This window comes from Cheilinus undulatus, linkage group 16 (assembly GCF_018320785.1).
Source record: "Cheilinus undulatus linkage group 16, ASM1832078v1, whole genome shotgun sequence".
NCBI lineage: Eukaryota > Metazoa > Chordata > Actinopteri > Labriformes > Labridae > Cheilinus > Cheilinus undulatus.
Window position 1 is genome coordinate 45,933,326 of NC_054880.1, and position 20,181 is coordinate 45,953,506.

Sequence of the window (20,181 nt, forward strand, 5' to 3'; positions counted from 1 at the left end):
ATTTTCTACCTCATTATTGCTACTCTTTACTTCTTCACATTTTTATGACTCAAAGGATATTTTAAATCTTCAAGGTTAATTTTCATTTCTATACTGGAGGAAATCTGCAGACCTCAGACCTGCGGGCCAGGTCTAATCAAAATATGATGTGATCCTGCGGGCCGGGTATAACTGCACCACGGGCCGGATTTGGCCCCAAGGCCTTGAGTTTGACACTCCTGCTGTAGTGGCGAATTCTCCGCCTGCAGATGGCGCCTTTAGCAGACATGTAGCTGCAGGCTCTACCTGTTTGACTTCAGCCTGTAGATGTCTCAGCTGGACACACTGCTCCAGGTGTCTGCGGTGCTGCTCAGCAGCCAAGTCCAGCTCTTGCTGCTTCTCATGGAGAAATTCAAGCAGGTCCTGAACCCGTGTTGCCATGTCAACATCTCTGTCACACAGCAGCTCCACGCCTGGAGGCAAAAACACTGAGGTTAACTTTGAATGGCTACAGAAGAAGCTGTAATGTCGTTTAAAACTGTCGCTCTGACACTAAGATTCAATTCTTCCTCCTTCTGAAAGTCTAAAACATTAATCAAACTCATGTTTGTCATTTAAGAAATACCTGTATCTATTTGATAACTTCGATGTTTCAATACACGTGACATGATGTAACAATACTTTGTGCTGCTTTAGAGAGCACCTATTAGCATGTGAGATCACAGGTGAGTTATTATAGTTTGTGAGTGGGTGCCTCTTATCACAAACACTGACCGAATCTGACCCACGACTCCTACACAGTATCAATATTAAACTAATGCAGCCAGCCAGCAGAGAAATCTGTAGAGCAACAGGAGCTGAATTCTGCTTTAACTCTTCACTGAATGATGTCTAATATCTGCTATGGTAGCAAGGTAACAGTCAAATATCTCTTCACTTCTACTTCAAAGCATTTCAGATATAATAGCTTATAATAGCCGGGTTCCAAGTAGGACAGATATCGAAGAGTCAACTGTTGGGAGATTTTCCTATTATTGAAGATGTTTGAGAACCTTGGAGCATTTGAAGAAAGTCAACAACAAAAACAAAGGGAAACGACAAGGATTCATCAACAGTTACCACAGGCAGTGTCTGATTAGCAGACTCACCTGAGGCCTGGACTTCATTGACGTACTGCAGCAGCTCCTGCCCCTGATGGATGACATCAAACGTGAGGTTATTCATGGTCAGGGCCTTGTCAGCGTGGTGCTGCAGTCTTTGCTCCGCCACTGTTAAGTCCTCCGTGTCAAAATCGTTCATCTGACCCGTCAACTCCTCGTTCCAAGACTCCAGGTCAGAGATGATCTGAGGGGGGCGGAGAGTAAAAATCAACATGTAAGATACAAATACAGCCCGTATATTCAACAACCATGGTCCTCCATCCAAACAGACTCACATCAATGGCATCCCTCTCAAAGATACGGAGCTGCAGGAAGAGCTCCAGTTTGATCTTCCTCTCCTGGAAGAGCTCCTCCATCTGGGCCTGGGCCTCATCCAGCTGCTGCAGGACGCTCTCAATGTGGTTAATGGAGCTGTTGTGGGGCGTCTTGTTGCTTGAGATGGCCGAGTCCCTAGAACCGAAGCAGTGAACACAAGCAGTGAGTGGTGAGAGGCCGTATACGAAGACACAGTTGGGCATGCCACCATGAAAACGACTGAATATTGCTGCATTGCTCTTGTTCATAAAGCAAATCTGAAGACTGACTCAGCTTTTTAATTTATTTTAAATACTTGTACATTTTTTAAACCTGTGTTTTGCGTCAGATACAAATAGTTTGTTCTTTTCTTGGAAAAAAAATTCATAGAGTAAAATTATGTCAAAATCTGATTTAAAATGTTATAAAAAGCCACAAAAGAAATAAATAAATTAAATAAAAGTGTATATCTGTTAATATATATTCATAATATTAGAATATATTAATAAAAAATGTATACATAATAATACAAATGAATAATAATACAAAAATGAAAATTAAATATACAAGAAACACACTGTTAAGACAGAATTACAGACTATCGACTACTTTTTCTTTCGTTCTTTTTCTTTCCCTCCCCCTCTTCATCTCTCACTGTCCCTCATGTACCACCTGAATATCTCTCGTCTGTCATGTTATTTCTCACCAACAAAAAAATTAATAAAAAGCCACAAAATTATTTTATGAGCAGTTCAGAAAATGTGAACGTCTTTGGATCAGTGGTAGTCAGTTGATTCTCAAGGTTGGAGGTTTGATCTTTTTAGTCTTATAACTTTATCATCTATTTAGCGTAGGTTAAGTCATTGGCTTATCCTTATTTATAAGGCTTTATTAAACCTGCTTCCATCTTACTTGTGTGATTTTAATCATGTGAAAAGGTCTGGAAGCTACAGTCTTCGCTTTGCGAATCAGTCATGGGATTTTGTTTTGCTCTCTGTGCCCAAAGGTCCGTGTTGAACTGGGTAAAAGGAGTTTCAAGTTTGCTGCTCCTGCAGCCTGGAATCTCCTGCAGGAAAGTTTTGGGGAGCTGGATTCTTTAAATTGTTTTAAAAGTAGAACGAAGGCATTGGAGGAAGATGCATCAGGTTGTAGATGTTTTGACTGATGACTCCTGGTTGGTTGATCTGTGTTTTGTGGTGTTTTTATGTTTAGGCTGAACAATTTTGAGAAATAATCTTATTGCGATGTTTACCCCCAATATTGCAATTGCAATTTCATATGTGACTATTCCCTAACTTTCTTTTATAGATAAACTAGGGCCAAACAATTCATTAAAAGTGTCTGATTCTGATGATTTTGACTCGTACTGCAAATTGGATATGAATTATTGCATTGAAGGTTTTTTGTCATTCTTACATCCATTAAGAAAAAAGTACAAAAATGAAGAAGGTAGGATGTTTTTGTAGACTATTCTAAAAAATGACATCTGAAAGATTGCACAATATGTCATGCATAAAATCTGTTGTAATAAATAAATAAATAAAAGTGCTATTTTGACACAAAATTTCAGGTCAAAGAAATATTGCAACTTCTGCAATCTGAAAATTGCAGCAGGCGATTTAATCTAATTTTTGATTAATTGCCCAGCCCTAATTGTGAAGCTGCCTGTCTTGGCCAGGACAGTCTTGTAAATGAGATTCGTAATCACTAACTGGCTTATCTGGTTAAATAAATTATAGCTAATCAGTCTATTCTAAATGTTCAATGATTTTGCTGTACAGTGATTTCTCCTCATCTTTAAAGTTACAATTTTTATTTTATTTTATTTAACCTTTATTCAACCAGGAGAAAACCTTACTGAGATTAAAAAACTCTTATACAGATTAGCAACACAGAAAAAACAAAATCTAAACAAAGACAGCAATGCAGACAATCACATCAATCTTCCTGGGAATATTTTACCAAGAATGCAAGCTACAATAATTTTAGCAGTTGTTTCACACCTTTCAAAATGTGTGAAAGGTGGGAGAATTAATAAGAGTCAAAGTGAAGCAGTTTATATAGATCCTGACTCTTAAATCTGACATGCATGATGCACAAAGCAGCAGAGATATTACTGAGAGTCTAACATGACTCGGCAGTGACAGAGGAGGTCAGACATATCCTGATTGGCTTTAAGTTGATTTATCAGTTTGACCGATGCACTTCCTACACTCGAATGCACATTCGTTCTCACATGTGTTCACACAGTTTCGCTCACGCAGGCAAAAGGTGTAGACTCACAGTTGCCTCCTGGGGAGAGCGCAACACAATTATACACACGCTTATAAAATCAGAATTATGTAAGAATTTACTTCAGAGCCAATACACCAGGGAGAGAGGGATGGAGAGAACGAGAGAAGCTGAGTGAGGAAGGGAGAACAAAGGGGGTGGATGAAGAGGGACTGGAACATCCTCTGTATTAAAATAGAGTTAGACAATGACAGTCATCCACCTCTCCAACACCTCCCGTCCTCTCAGCAGTCTATTTTGGTTTTATGCAGCTTTTGGACCAAATTACACAATCTGAATTTTCCACTGCAAATGTTTACATATTCATAAGAATTTCTATTTCCAAAACAACCCTTGACTAAATAAACCTGCCAGAGCTTTATTGAAAAGAGACCAGAACAGGGCCATTATGTAAGTGGACCTCTAAAAGCGTTTGCTTTGTTTTTTATTGTTACTAATTGGCTCAGTGGATTACTGCATTATTGCTGAGCATAGCATGTGCCCTGCACACTTGTTTTCTTCACTGCTGCTCCTTCCTTGGCATTTAAACTGAGAGGTCAAAGGATGCTTAGGCTCAGTGCATTGGTTTCACTTTGAAGCTCTGGAATAAACCAATTTTAACTGAAATTTAGGATTGTTTCATCTCACTGTAACAGGTTTCTTTTCATGTTAAATCAAAAAGTTTCCATTAAGTTAGATATTTTGGTTCCAGTTTAACACTTAGAGCAGTGGTTCTCTAATGGTGTGGCAAGGCACACTGGAGTGGAGGAGCTGGGGTGGAGGAGGGTTGTAAACAGTGGCTTGGAAAGGGAGCAGCAAAGCATAGCCAGGTCAGAGCTGTTTAAATATGGCAGCATGAGTGCAATTAGCCACTAAAGTGCTTAAAAGCAAATCAGCTGGCCATCAGCTGATGAGGGCTTGCTTGAGATCAGCTGATCTCAATTACATAGCAGTGCCTGAACTAACACGACACACTCGTTTTACTGTAACATGTTTTAAATAGGCAATTTTGCATGGATATGGATTTGGTGTGCCTTGACATTTTGGCTTGATCTAATGCGTGCCTTGGGCAAAAAAGGTTGAAAACCACTGATTTAGAGAGCTTTTGAGCAATGACAGAAAGGGTTAGAAGAAAACTGTCACTGAGTGTCCACTTGTTGTAATACTGTACAGCAGGGGTTCTCAACCTTTTCAGCCCGTGACCCCCAAAATAAAGACACCAGAGACCGGGGACCCCCACTGTACATGAAGATGATTTGAACAGCCATGCATATTCAAGAATGCTGTGAAAACCATATTTTATATTTGGACTGAATAATAACCACTCTTATCAAAGAAACACATATCTTTATTTATTCATTTGTGTAGTGAATAACCGTCTTTAAATGAAAATAACTTTTGTTAAAAACGAAATTTAAATGGGTTAAAAATTGCTCACATTGGTTAATAATTGCAAAAACTGGTGGAAAACATGGTGAAATTAGATTTCTAAAGAATATATTTGGGTTAAAGTGTTAAAAACAGGCACATAAAGTGGTAAGGGGATTAAAAAGTGGCTGAAATGGCTTTTAAGTGCAAAACATTGGTGGAAATTAGGTGGAATAGGATGAAAATTTGATATAAACTGGCAAAAATGGTTAACTGTTTAAAATGGGCAAAAAAGGGTTGTAAAAAGTAATTGATAGAGGCAATTATGGGGCAACAGGGGAAACAATAGGCAGAAAGTGGCAAGAATTGGTTTAGAAGTGACAAAAACAGGCAAAAAAAGTGATGGAAAGGGTTTAAAAATGGACAAAAATAGGTTTGAAGTGGCAAAAATGTTCTAAAATTGGCAAACTTGGTGTTAAAAAGTGATGAAAAATGGGTTAACATTTGGTAAAGTTGGTTTCAAGTGGCAACAGGGTTACTTTAAAAATATTGTTAGTTTTTTAAGGCATCTGGTGACCCCCTCTCAGTGACTTGAGACTCCCAAGGGGGTCTAAACCCCAAGGTTGAGAACCACTGCTATACAGTACATGGTCTGTCAGGGAGAAGGGCTGGGCAGCTTTTGATCATGACAATGCAGAGTTTAGTTTGTTCTTGAGTCAGAGAGGACGTGTGTAGCGTAGCGAAATGCCTACATGCATTCTTTAGTTATCACATTCAGGCAGAGAATGACCTCCTTTACCTTGACCTTTAACCTCCAAAATCTAATGTAGTCACCCTTGAGTGACGAGTACGATAGCCAATGCAAAGTTGTCAAAAAGAGCTGTGCAGTGTGACTACATGAAGGCTGACCGTAGGAGCCACATCAAAGTTTGCATTATATAAATTTGGAATTTTTTCACTCTTTGTTTGCTTTTAACGACATATCTTGGCTGGATCCCAAGTCGCTTATAGATCCTCGGTCCTACGGATTCGCTTGAACCGGAAGTAGTTTCCGATATGCCATCTTGACGGCCGTGCCAAAGCCCTTAGAGGGTTTTAAGACTCAAGCCATAAGACCGAGGACTGAGATTTGAAGACCGATGAGCAAAGACACATGAGAGCAGGCTTCCCGGAACTCTTTTTACTCAGAGGCCCGCCCCCTTATTGGATATCTCTCTCTGATTGGACGCTGCTACACAGTGGATGTCAGTGAAGCTTTACAGCACCAGAGATAAATAATGGAGGAGAAACAGAGTTTATAACAGACGATAAACGGACTCTAAACAGAATATAAACATCAGAAGTTTTAAAAGGCTCAATAACTGATGGGCTGGGATTTTCTAAAGTGTTTAAAATAAGAATTTACAGTGAAATATTGAGAATATATTTAATAAAATCAATAATAAAGAGTGAATCAGTGGAGTTTAGTATTTGATTCGTTTTGTGATTCACCTTCAAACATGTTAAAAAATGATAAAATCAACAGAATCAGATATAAATCCTCCCTTTCCACCAAACACTGACATCATTTAGACATTTTTTTTTTTTTACATTCGGTCCATCATAGCATTAATTTTGACAGAAGATAGTCATAGAAAATTGAGCCACGTTTAGTCTGTCTGATTTAGTCCAAATTTAGCCCAATAATAGTTGTGTAATATATGACAATATCACAGCCACGTCTTTATAGAGACATCTTTTCAACGACATGAAAATTACTGCATTTCACCCTTCACTTTTCAGTTAAATCTACACGTTGTTTACACAAAGTGGAAACATTTTTAATGTCTTTGCGACTATTTTTTGCCGGGTGTCTATTTAGTAATTTCTATTTATAGATCATGAAGAGAATTAAAATCAGACAGCAGCAGACTGTCTGTCAGGAAGAAACACGTTTAAATCATCGCAGGGTTAAAAGTGTCTATCAGTCTGATAGTGAGCGTCAGGTTTGATCATTAACCCTCACACTGAATAATTATGATAATAAATAATTCTGTAATATAGCATTTGCTGGTAGAAAGAGTCCGCATGGTTTTTGATATTTAAAAAAATAGTAACAAAGACATTATAAAATGTCTAAACAACGTCTAGATTTAATAGAAAAGTGAAAAGTGAAAAGATGTCATTTTCAGCTCGTTGTAAAGATGTCTCTATAAAGATGTCGCTGTATGGTCATATTTTTAACGACTATTATTAGGCTAAATTTGGACTAAATGAGATGGACAGAAAAATTTAATAATTTTCTTTGACTATCTTCTGTCTAAATTCAGGGTTATGATGGACCGAATGTAGAAAAAAATCCTCTAAATGAAGTTGGTGTTTAGTGGGAAAGGGAGGATTTATATCTGATTCTGTTGATTTTATGAGCTTTAACATGTTTGATGTTTGTGGGTGAATCAGAAAACGAATCAAATATTAAACTCCATACTGATTCACTCTTTATTATTGATTTTATTAAATATATTCTCAATATCCCACTATAAATCCTTATTTCAAACACTCTGAAATCCCAGCCCATCAGTTGTTGAGCCTTTAAAACTTCTAATGTTTACTGCAGGTTTCTCTTCATGCAGGTGTTTTCTGATCCCACAGTGAGACCAAACACTGTAAATGTGGATATTTGTTTAGAATAAATACAGGACAGATTATGCAGACACAGCTGTTTATGCCTCCTGACAGCTGATTGATGATCAGCCGGCATCGTCATCATACACTGACGTTGCTTCACGTGACGCTGCAGAGGTAAGGACATCCCATGGACCGTTAATCATCGGTCTTATGGCTTCAGTCTTCCCTTTCGATTCCTTGGTCTGTCCATGAGTCTTTGGTGGGTGGAACTAAGACTCAAGGAAAAGACTCACGCCAAAGACTCAAGCCTTATAACTAGAGATGTGAGACGCACCCCTTGTCTCTGTAGTCAGATTTATTGTCCTTACCTGAGCTGCTGGATCAGATCCTCCCCCTCTTTGATGACATTGACGGTGACCTGTAGCGTGGTCTGCTGCTGCTGTCCGAAGCGTTTAATCAGATCCTGTACAGCTTCCACCGACTCGGCGTAGACGTCGTCCAGCAGCTCTTTCTGAAGCTCCTCCAGCCATGTCCACAGCTACAGAAGAACATTTATCAGCATGGCACAGTAAAGTCCTCTCAGTATAGTGGACAAAGAGGGACCGGATCAGTTACTACCATCTATTCTGAAACTTTCACCGAAACCTGACAAGAATGCTAAACTCATCTTTAAAGCTTCCTTTTCTGGAAGTGTGACCTAAATAATGCCCCCAGACGAAAAAAACATGATATCTACGTGGACACCGGGGAGAAGAAAACAAAGAAAACACACTGAACTCATCTACACAAACAAACAACCCACCATCCTCTTCAGCGCTACGTCATCCTACCTCTTTGACATGCGTGTGGAAGGCGACAGACATGTCCAGCAAGACTTTGCGCTGCTCCACGCGGCGGACAAAGTCTTGAATCCTGTCTTCTAGCTGGTGCGCGGCCTGGTAGATCTCTTCTGGGTCGCACTCCCCTGTCTGGGCCAGCTGCTCGGCCGCCTCCAGCAGCTTGTCTGCATTGGTGTAGGTATTCTACAGCGAGGTAACAGACAGAGCAAACGAGGGTGTCATTCAGCCTTCTGAAACATATTTGTCAGAAGAGCTTAGAAAAACAAAAGCACAGGCAGAGAGAAAAACGACAAACAGGATATGCACGCAGCATACTCAGTGATTAGAGTCTGATAGTAGAGCTGCAGAGATGAATAGTGAGAGGAAATACAGACAGAGTGGGTGAAGGTGAAATAAAGAGGAAGAGAAAGATGCTACAGAAACAAATGGAAACAATTATGTAAAAAATTGATAGGCTGATATTAATATTCCTGGCAAGCTGACATTCTGAGTAAATATCCTACACAATATTTGTGTTCAAAATTAGTAAATTTATTCTGTAAAAAACACAAACAGTGCTGTACAAAACTCATTAATAAGCAAGGAGCTATATTTTAGTACATGTAGACCCATAAACAACACGGGACATGCACACAAACGCCATGTTAATTATTAATGCAGTATGTTAGATGGTTTGTGGCTCTTTTAAATATCTATTTTTTGGGGGCTTTTTAATGCCTTTATTTGACAGAGAAAGGACAGTGGATAGATTTGGAAACAGGGAAGAGAGTGGGGAGAGACATGCGGTAAAGGGCCAAAGGCCGGATTTGAACCCGGGCCGCCAGCGTACATGGGTAGCGCCGTAAACCACTCGTCCATCTGCACTCCCCAATTTGTGGCTTTTTTTATGTCTTAATTTGAAATATTATTCCCTCACTAATAAGTTTGTTTCCTACACTTATACTAAAGGCTGTAATTGTCAACCTTTTATTTTTTGTCCACATATTTCCATTGCCCTTATTTGCAACTTTGCAAATTTTTTTGAATCAATTCCTGCTTTTTTTAACCAATGTTTTGCCACTTCTTTTTGCAAATTTTTGCCTATTTTATCATAATTTTTGCAATTTTCCCCCTTCCTTGCCATATTTATTTGCCACCTTTCACCCATTTAAGCTGCCCTCTGCCATTAAATGCCACTTTTTATCCATTTTTGCTACTCGTTTAAGCTTTTTGCCCATTTTAGTCACTTTTCACTCATTCTTTTGCCAAGTTTTTGCAGATTTTTGACCATTTTTGACACATGTAACTAATTTCTCTGCACTCTCTACCCATTTTTGCCACTTTTCAATCAGTTTTTGCCATTTTGTGCCTATTTTGTCCCTTTTCACTCATTTTTTCCCCTTTTTTGACAATTTTTGCTTCTTTTTAACTTATTTTAGTTGCCCTTTAACCCATTTTTCATCACTTAGATTGGGACTCTTGCAAAGGTATTTTCTAAGAATTTGGCTCTTAAGTTACGCAGGGTTGAGCAACACTGACCTAGACAGTAGCCGTCTATTACATGCAGCGCAACTGAAGCGAAATACATCCCTTTGAGTTAGAGTTTGATTTAGATGTAATCATTCATAAACAGTGAAACAAAGTGCAGTTCAGCTACCTTACATTGTGTTTCAGAGGAAATGTGCACATCATTCAGATATGATGTGAAACTAGAAACTCATGAGTTCATGGTGAGCTGGCTGGTATTTTTAGGTGACTTCAGTGTAAACAGCTGCACCAATTTTCAAAAGCAAGACGGTGTGTTTTTCTGAACAGCAGCTGCAGTAGCCAAAACATGCAAGCTGCTGGTTTAAGTGGCATAAATGAACAGACTGAATTCAATATAGTGGGCTAAACTTCATCTGTCATACAGTTCTCTCTACCTAAAGGTCGCAGTTATTATCACACTAGAGCTTGTTTGTTAAATTTAGCTTATCAGTTTATCTTAAACTGGTACAAAATGCCACAGGCTGCTTCTGAGAAAGTTTTTTTTTATTTTGAATCTCAGACAAGAACATCCATGTTCTGAAAATACTAAATTCTAAAATGAATATTCAGCACATAAGTGAAGGCTGTACAGCTGTTTTAGGAGAGAAAACCTCCCTATCAACACATGGGCACGCTGGCTGAGACCAGTGATACTCAACGTGTGGCTCTTTTGTGATGATTTGTGGCTCTTTTAAGTCTTAATTTCAAATATTATTCCCCAGGAAACCTCAAACTATGGAAACTTTGGCCTCAGAAATGATCCATTAACCAGTTTGTTTTCTACACTTATATAGCAGGCTTTAATTGTCGACTTTTAATTTTGTCTGTATATTTCCATCGCCCTTATTTGCAGTTTTTTGCCCCCTTTCCCCCTTTGTGCCACTATGAATCCACTGTTGTCCAGTTTTGCCCTTTTCACCAGTTTTGCCTCTTTTATCCTGCTTTTTGCAAATTTGCCATTTTCGCCCATTTAAGCTGCCTTTGCCCTTAAATGACACTTTTTTTTCCCATCTTTGCATAATTTTGCCACTTTTTTGTCCATTTTAGTCACTTGTCAACCATTTTGTTTTTGCTGCCTTTTGACCATTTTTGCCTCCTTTAATTCATTTTTTTTGTCACTTCTCATCCATTTCAGCCACTTTTCTCCCCATTTTTGTCACTTTTCACCCAGTTTGACACTTTTTTGCTGTTTTTTCTTATTTTTATTGCCAACCCATTTTCACCACTTTGATTGTGGCTTTTGCAAAGGTATTTTTCAACAATTTGGCTCTTTGGTTGAGCGGGGTTGAGTAACACTGGCTCAGACAAATAGAAACAGAACATACCTGTGCCACTTCCTCAAAGTCCTCATGCCGTTTCTGTAAAGCTCGGGCTCGATGGAGGGACTTTCCCACACCTGTGTGTTTGCTGAGGAAGGCCTCGCCGTGGTTTTCTATCCAATCTAGCACCTGAACAAAAGACCACACATTTCATGATGTCAGCCAAGCAGATCAACCACAGGGGGGCGCTGTAAGGTGTTTGATAACAACTGTTGATGACCACTGAAGAGGAATGACAGAAATGGTGATCAGTATTTTACTAGGCGTCTACACAGAGCTCTTCTCTGTTCACACTCAGGGTCCGACTGTGTGTCCTTCATAGTGTTAACAGATGAACAGCATCTGCATGGACACATGACCCAATTCAGTTGCCATAGCAACAGCTGCCTGCGATTTTTGTTTGCATGCAACTTCAGGATCCTATTGGACCATATTACCATCAGGCACATTCATATGACTTTTTCATGCCTTCATTCTGCAGAGAAAATATCTTTATTTCAGAGATTTCTCCAATTTTCCTTTCCACTGAAAGGCATGATGACTAAAAAAGCAAGGTCCCAGCACAGTCAAGGACATTTGATAGGAAACATTGCTGATGCTAATATCAAACCCTCTATTAAGAGGAGCGTTTTTCTTACCAGTGCACTACCCTACAATTTTCTAATTACTAACTCACCCTCAAATTATACAGAAACAAAAGGAAGCCACGTTTGTCCATAAAGACTATATTTAAAACAACATGTGCATGCATATGAACCAAAGTAAAAACGTGTATGTTTGTATTAAAGTTCACGTTTACCTGCTGCACATCCTGTTGAAATACACAAAGCTGCAGACGCTGGTGCAGGCGGACTTTGCGGTGCTGCCAGATGTTTTCCAGCTGTCTCTGATGATGCAGCACCTCATGGATAATGTCCAAGACATGGTGCACTGCTTTGGAGTAGTTTGCCGACGCTGTCAGTGAGTCGGCACTGCCTGGGGTCAAAGGTCGCTGCAGCTTGTCTAACAGGGCTTTGCCATCTTGGCTCACCTGTGGTACAGTTTGAATATGAAATATGGTGATAATGCATTACTAAGTCATGACAGTTTAAATACAACCAGCGTCAAAATGCAAACTATCAGTGAACTGTGAACACAGCTGCACCTGTAATTTGACATATGGATACTTAAAAAGGACGAATGGTAAATAAAAGGGCCAAAAAACCGAGCTGGTGATACTGAGAGGGTATTTAACGTGCTGTAGCTTCTGTAGCGATGTAGCTTTGACTTCTTAAATTGACTGCTGCAAAAATAGCCTTCCATATAAATTAAATTTGAGAAACAGAGTTTTCCTGTTAAGAAGTCAGCTGAAAAAAGCTTTCATGTGGACCTTATCTAAAATGCTGTTGGAGTGAATGGGCATTAACTTAATTTAAAGTTAATTTTACACCAACACAGAAGAGCTTCTAAACATACTGCATGTGAATAACCCTCTCGTTACAGAGAAAAGCATCTTAAAGGTTTACTGAAGCAAAATTCTGTTGGACTGATGAATCATTTCATTTTTAAAGAAAAGGACTGGTTGGAAACTATTCACGCTTATGTGGCCACCATATGGCTTAAGGGTTAAACAGGTGGATAAAAGTGACATTACCTCAGAGTAAGCAGCAGTGATGTGTTCATAGAGGCCTTGGTGGTGATGGATGGCATCTTCAAGGTCTTGCAGCTCAGAAGGCAAATCTACCTCCCCACATGCTTTGCACCACGAGTCCACATTACCCATGTACTGCAGGGGGAGAAATGCATGCATCGATTTACATGAAGCATTCACTAGACACGGTGTGAGACACTGATGCTCCTCTTTGGAGTCACATGTTAGTCAGACGCACCAGACTGCAGCAGAAAATGCCTGAGGAGCATTTCTTTTCTCATTACTTAGCTTAAACACGCAGAAACTTCCTTTAAGGATTGCTAGAAGATCTTAGAGTTTCTCAGAAAAATTATCCATGGCTGACTTTTCTGTTTATTGGCCTGTGCTTACTTCCTAAAGTTGCTGTGGTCCACCGTGGAAGAAGGAAAACAAACAGCAAAAGTGCCTTTCAGGAAACTTCAAATGCAGTGATCCCGTTATTCCCTTTAAAACCCGTCTCCCATGATAGTTGCATTACAGGAGTAGAGAGAAGAGTGAAAACGGGCCTCTTATTATACACGGGGCAGGAAAGGTTGGAGTGGAAAATAAAGCTGTTTCTATTTCAGCTAACAAACATGAAAGGCTGCTCTGAAGATGGCAATATTCCAGGTCGGAAAAGTCGTACCACCCATGTTCCCTAGTTGGGATTTTGTTAATGTGCTCTTTCAGACCATGAATCATTCCATAGTGCCACAGCTAATGAGCTCAGACGAAAATAACACCAGATAACAAACACTTCCCTTACATTCTGAATATGTCTATGTAAATATATGTTAATTTAATGTATATGTACGACTGCAGATTTAATGAGGCCAAATGGGCATTTTAAACCTGAGCTGGAGTATGCATTCATGTCCCTGCACAGTTATTAGAATAGTGAAGGTCAACACATCTGCGTTACATAATGTGAGTTTCACTGAGCCTACATTCAACTGAACTTGACTTAAAGGTGGTTTTTAAAGATTTATCTTGGGATTTTTGTGCCTTTATTGATAGATACATTCGACAACAGGGCTGACAGAGTTTGGGAGAGACATACGGGAACAGATTCAAACCCAGGCCACCCTACACGAGGCGCGCCTTAAACCATTAGGCCAGTAGTGCCCAAGGTGGGCAGTGGGCCCCCCAGGGAGGGTGCGAGGTCATGTTGGGGGGTTGCAGCAAGGCAGGGCTAAAAAGCACCAGCTGATGACTTGAGCCCTGCAGAATAGGAGCAATTCATTGATGCCACCTCAAATTCAACAACGCCATTGAGAGCCTTGGCAAAACTCTTTTCTTTTGCAGCATCCTACCTGTGTGGAATAGTTGTTTTTTTCTGCTGTTGCTTCAATTAAGACAAAAAAAACAAAGCTGGGCTTTGAAAACGGCCTGAGATTGTCTCTCACAGCAGGATCCAAGACTCAAGAGATCTGCAGCAGCAAAAAAGCCCACAGTAGTCACTGAAACTATTGCAGGACTTATAAATCTCAAAGATGTTTAAGTTTGTATTTAAAGCAAACTGTTCATCTTCAGAGAATCCGAATTTTAAAACTTAAATTTTTAGGTTTTATGTTGTGGTAAATTCTAAAAAAAAAAAGGAATATGCATGCAAAAGCTGTGAATGTTATTGTGTTTGTCTTTAAATTACATGTTTTTACATGTTGATATACAGGTACATCTCAAAAAATTAGAATACCATGAAAAAGTTCAATATTTTGTTGTCACTCATTTCAGAAAGAAAAACCCATATATATAGACTCATTACACATAGAGTGAAATATTTCAAGCCTTTATTTCTTGAAATGTTGATGATTATGGCTTATCGATAATAAAAACCCAAAATTCAGTGTCTCAGAAAATTAAAGTATTGTAAAAAAAGTTCAATATTGGAAAGTCATGGTGTCACACCCTTATCAGCTGATGAACCTGCAAAGGTTTCCTGAGCCTTTAAATGGTCTCTCAGTCTGGGTCAGTAGGATCCACAATCATGGGAAAGACTGCAGACTGGACAGATGTCCAGAAGACAGTCATTGACACCCTCCACAAGGAGGGTAAGCCACAAAAGGTCGTTGCTAAAGAAGCTGCTTGTTCACAGAGTGCTGTATCCAAGCACATTCATAGAAAGTAGAGTGGAAGGAAAAAGTTTGGTAGAAAGGTGCACCAGCATAAGGGAGAACCGCAGCCTTGAGAGGATTGTCAAGCAAAATCCATTCAAGAATTTGGGGGAACTTCACAAGGAGTGGACTGAGGCTGGAGTCAGAGCATCAAGAGCCACTACCAGAATCCACGTTGCTTGAAGTCCAGTGTGAAGTTTCCATAGTCAGTGATGATTTGGGCTGCCATGGCATCTGCTGGTGTTGGTCCACTGTGTTTTCTGAAGTCCACAGTCCACGCAACCATCTACCAGGACATTTTAGAGACCTTCATGCTTCCTTCTGCTGACAAGCACCATGGAGATGCTGATTTCATTTTCCAGCAGGACTTGGCACCTGCCCACACTGCCAAAGGTACCAAAAGCTGCTTCAATGACCATGGTGTTACTGTGCTTGATTCTGACCTGAACCCCATAGAGAATCTATGGAAGATGAGAGACACCAGACCCAACAATGCAGATGACCTGAAGGCCGCTATCAAAGCAACCTGGGCTTCCATTACACCTGAGCAGTGCCACAGGCTGATCGCCTCCATGCCACGCTGCATTGATGCAGTAATTCATGCAAAAGGAGACCCAACCAAGTATTGAGGGCATAGAAATGAACATACCTTTCAGAAGCCTGACATTTCTCTTTAAAATATCCTTTTTTTATTGATCTTATGAAATATTCTAATTTTCTGAGACACTGATTTTTGGGTTTTTATTATATGTAAGCCATAATCATCAACATTTCAAGAAATAAAGGCTTGAAATATTTCACTCTATGTATAATGAGTCTATTTAATCTATGCGTTTCACTTTCTGAAATGAGTGACAACAAATATTGAACTTTTTCATGATATTCTAATTTTTGAGATGTACCTGTATACAGTGAAGAGAAAAATATTTTCATCTGCCAATGGAGGACTCCACAAAAAAGTCTGGGTATCACTGTAATGGGCCATCAACACCCCAGCTATTAAAGGAGTATTTTTGAACAACAGGAAATACATTTTGCCACTATTTATCACATATTTTTTGTCCAATCAATTAGGTGAAACAGAATGAATTGGTTAAAATAAAATATTGCCAAGAAATTAGAGTAAAGGAAAGTGTGTCTCTGGCAAATCACCCTGTTTTAAATTTGACTGTTTCTGTTATAAAAACTAAGACCCATAAAAATAGCTTTAAAAAAACAGATTTTTAATTTTCACCCCATTTAAAGTCAAAACTGAAAGGCTCCTTTTTAAAAATGCAGCTCAGAAACTCCTGTCCTGTTTCACAGCTAATCACAAAGATGGTAAACGTCACAACAAAAATCATAACAACGTGAAAATTCAACTGTTTTCCACTAAGGCTGGGCGATTAATCGCAAATTAGATTAAACTGCAATATGGCCTGCTGCAATTTTCAAATCGCAGAGGGTGCAATATTTGTTTTACCTGAAATTTCTGTCAAAAAAACAGTTTAAAAATGTTTTTTTTGCAGCAGAGACATTATGCATAACCTATCCTGCAATCATTCTCGTGGCATATTTTTTAAATAGTCTGCAAAAAATCCTTTTTGTATGTTTTTCTTGTTAAATATGAGAATTATACAAAATTCCCTTTAATACAACAGGTTATATCCAATTTGCAAAATGAGTCTAAATCATCACAATTAGATATTTTTCCAAAATTGTCCAGCCCTTGTTTAATCTATTATGTTGGCTATAGTTAGAATGAACTATTTGTTTTTGTTGGAAAATACATGAGATAAGGAACTTAAGAAATAATCGAGTATTTTATTGTAATATTGAGTGCAAAAAAACACAAATTAGATTATTTTCCCAAATCATTCAGCCCTATATTCCACTTTTTTATTTACTTGCAAACTCTTCTGAGCCTGTTTGTAAACAATAACCTTAACAAATAATTAAAAAATACAACTAGCATCTTGTGATAAGCATGTTTTGCAGTATTTCTCGCTTCATAGTTTTATCAGATGGGCCGTCCATGCATTATGGATATGGCTAATACCAAAGGGGTCTGGGGCTTTGGCCAGCAGAGGTGGAAAAAGTTCCAGACTACTGCACTCAAGTAAAGAAAAGTAAGTCATTTAAAATTTACTCAAAATACTGAGTAGCTACTTTTGATAGCCAAGGGGCTTTCGCAGGGAAATATGAGCTGTCCTTAATGTGCAATAACAGGAAAACATGGACCTCCAATCAGGTGACCAAAGCTAAAGTACAATGCAGCAGCTGGTTTAGGAAGAAATATGGAATCATTCTCTTGCTGTTTGAATGTACTGACCATGTGTTGTTAAAGCCAAACGACAAGTCATTTTCATGTTGGCAGAAAGCTTGAACCTCCTTGCTGTGGCTTTTAGTGTTTATTTTTTTATTCAGTACTCGGTGTTTTTTAAAATGGAATGAATAATTCACTCAAAATATACTTAAGAAAAAATAATCAAAAAAGGACAGGAACACAGTGCTCTGAGTTACTCCCCACCCCTGATGGCCGGTATCAGGTTGGTCATGAGCCAATGACAGGGCAGACACATACAAGATTCAGCCAACCTTAAACTCACACCTACTGGCAATATATCAACACTGATTATCTTAATGGCTCGTTTGTGGTCAGCTGGAGGAAGCCCAGCACCCAGAAGGAGCCCGTGCATGCATGAAGACACGATGTAAACTCCACACAGACCTGGGGGTTTGACCTGAGAACCTTCTTGCTGTGAGACAACTATCAGGCAGCCTCAAGATTAGCCAAAAAGATTAGCCAAAAAAATCTTCTGACTCACCTGGTCACATTTTTGATGGAAGCTGGCTGACATCTCCAGTAACGTGCTGCGCTCATCCAAAGCTGCTGCGAAAGCCTTCCACTCCTTCTCCAGCTGACCTGAGATCTGTTTGATCTGTTGGGAGGCGTAGTGACCTGACTCCAGGAGCCGGTTGCCGACTGACATGATGCGGTTGATGTTTACATACACGTTCTGGACAACAAAAGAAAGATATGTTTAAGAAAAAGGAGTGTGGGTTTCTAAATCGCCAGGCATTGGGTGAAGAAAAAAGTTGAGGGGAAAGAAAAAGCATGAGGGGAGATGAAGTACTGAAAAAGAAAAAGGGACTGAGACTGAGGTGAGAGCTGTTGAATGAGCGTCATCGTTTCTCATCTGAGTGCTCTAGCGGCTCGATTGATTCCTCCTCTAAACAGTTTTATAATGGTTACATAAGGCCGATTGTGGATAAAGAATAGGATTATTCAATACCTAGTTGTGTTGCTGCTTACCCGCGGAAAATGTGCAAGTGCACAAAAGCAGAGGCTGCTCCAAACAAACAGTCAAACACAGTAGTAGAGGTTGATGCTAAATGCAATAACTACATGATTATACAGTGTAGGGCACGGACCTGTTAGTCCAAGTGGGCGTACAAGTATTACCTCCTGCTGCGAAGGAGTGTGCATGTGTTCAGATGTGTGTCTTACCATGCAGTTCATAGCAAAGTGGTTGTGCTGGGTTTGCAGCTCAACGGCGTGGGGGTGGTTGTTGCCAATCTCTGTATAGCCTGCCAGGAACAAACCCTTGTTGTGCATGATCCAGTCAAACATCTGAGCCATGGAGGATGACAGGAGAGACAGAAAAAAATATATAAGCCATCCAAATGAAAACATACACATAAGGTACACGTTCAGTGACAACTTTCACAGATCATTGCAAGGGAAGGTAAAAACAAACAGCTGGCACTTGGCCGATGTGGAGAGACCTGAGTGTGTTTATGTACTGCTGCAGCGGGCAGATACTTGTCATCTTTCCAGGCCAGTATACAGAGACATGGACCGCCTCTATTAAGAGTATCCTCTCTATCCTCTCAGGCTCTCCAAGAGAACAACTCGTGGCCTATGGTGTCCTAGCAACAAGCTCCTACTACTGCAGCGTATCCAAGACTGCAGCTCTCCCTGATGCTGCAACCTGCTATTTTATTCTCCTCGCTCAAACATGGATCTCTGAATTTCTCTCCCTGTCTCTTTTCACTTTGTGCTGCAGCTGTCATCACCTGAGCTGTCAGGGTGGCAGCAGAGGAGGTTGCTTAGTGCCTGCAGAAGCTCTGAGTAGTATCCATTGGAGGGGGAAGCATTAACGTCAAGGTGTGAAAAATAACAGGTTTATTATCACTAATCAATGCTTCTCTGTGGCTCTCATAATGATATTGCTCATATTGGCAGTTGCATGCCCCACAGTGTTCACCAGCTGTGCTCATAGATTATCGCTACATCACTCCTCATGCTTAATGACCCCGACACCAGCCACCGACCGACCTTCTCTGCATCCTGTTCGAACAGGCGGAGCTGGAAGCACTGGTCCAGCTGAAGCTTGCGGACGTGCCAGGCCTGTTGGAGGTGCTGTCTGGTGGAGTGCAGTTTGTCCAGCAGCTGGGTGATCCTCGGCACCAGTCCCTGGGTGTCGGCATTACAAACCCCACTGCTGCTACTGCTGCTGCCTCCGCTGCCACCGCCGCTGCTGCCGTTGCGGTTGGAGAAGGACTCGCTGCTTTGGATTCTCTGAAGCAACCTGGAGATGGATTTGATACGTGTTTGAATGGCAAGGCGGGATTACTCATGCTTGTGATCTGCTGTGTTTATTTGTCTCACTAAAAAGACTCAGTGTTTGTGTGAAATGGATACTTCTGCTGATGTGTTAAATAACACATCAACAGAAGTAAAATAACAATTCCATTCATAATGTTACATTTTATGGACAAGACTTGTATTATATTTAGATTCAAGGACATTTAGCAGTTCAGTGAGGGCTAGGATTTACTCAGTCAGGACTATTACAGGAACACCGTCCCGCTCATTAAAATATGCAAAGAGGGCTGAGTATTAAGGGGGAATAAAAAAGGAAATTATTTTGCTTTTTCTTATGCAAGTACACTCAAAAATGTCAGAATGGTTTAAAAGCCCTTCCTAGTGTCAGTGTAACTCAGTGGATACACAGAGGCAGTGTCTCTGCTGACTTTGATCCTCAGGCCTTTGGTGAATGTCATCCCCAGTTTACCTTCCCATATTTTACT

The 20,181-nt window shown here is 39.9% G+C and overlaps 1 protein-coding gene across 6 annotated transcripts in view; it reads right to left on the reverse strand.

Moving 5' to 3' along the window:
* LOC121524180 (triple functional domain protein) overlaps positions 1 to 20,181 on the reverse strand; it is a 137,824-nt gene that overhangs the window by 44,383 nt on the left and 73,260 nt on the right. For all 6 annotated transcript variants that reach the window (XM_041809455.1, XM_041809453.1, XM_041809452.1 and 3 more), the window contains 11 exons: positions 19,427 to 19,679; positions 18,596 to 18,718; positions 17,913 to 18,104; positions 12,977 to 13,108; positions 12,143 to 12,373; positions 11,350 to 11,472; positions 8,510 to 8,701; positions 8,048 to 8,217; positions 1,415 to 1,589; positions 1,128 to 1,323; positions 286 to 452 (listed from right to left, as the gene is read on the reverse strand). In XM_041809455.1, the coding sequence (XP_041665389.1) occupies positions 286 to 452; positions 1,128 to 1,323; positions 1,415 to 1,589; positions 8,048 to 8,217; positions 8,510 to 8,701; positions 11,350 to 11,472; positions 12,143 to 12,373; positions 12,977 to 13,108; positions 17,913 to 18,104; positions 18,596 to 18,718; positions 19,427 to 19,679 (1,954 nt within the window). The remainder of the gene's footprint in view (positions 1 to 285; positions 453 to 1,127; positions 1,324 to 1,414; positions 1,590 to 8,047; positions 8,218 to 8,509; positions 8,702 to 11,349; positions 11,473 to 12,142; positions 12,374 to 12,976; positions 13,109 to 17,912; positions 18,105 to 18,595; positions 18,719 to 19,426; positions 19,680 to 20,181) is intronic.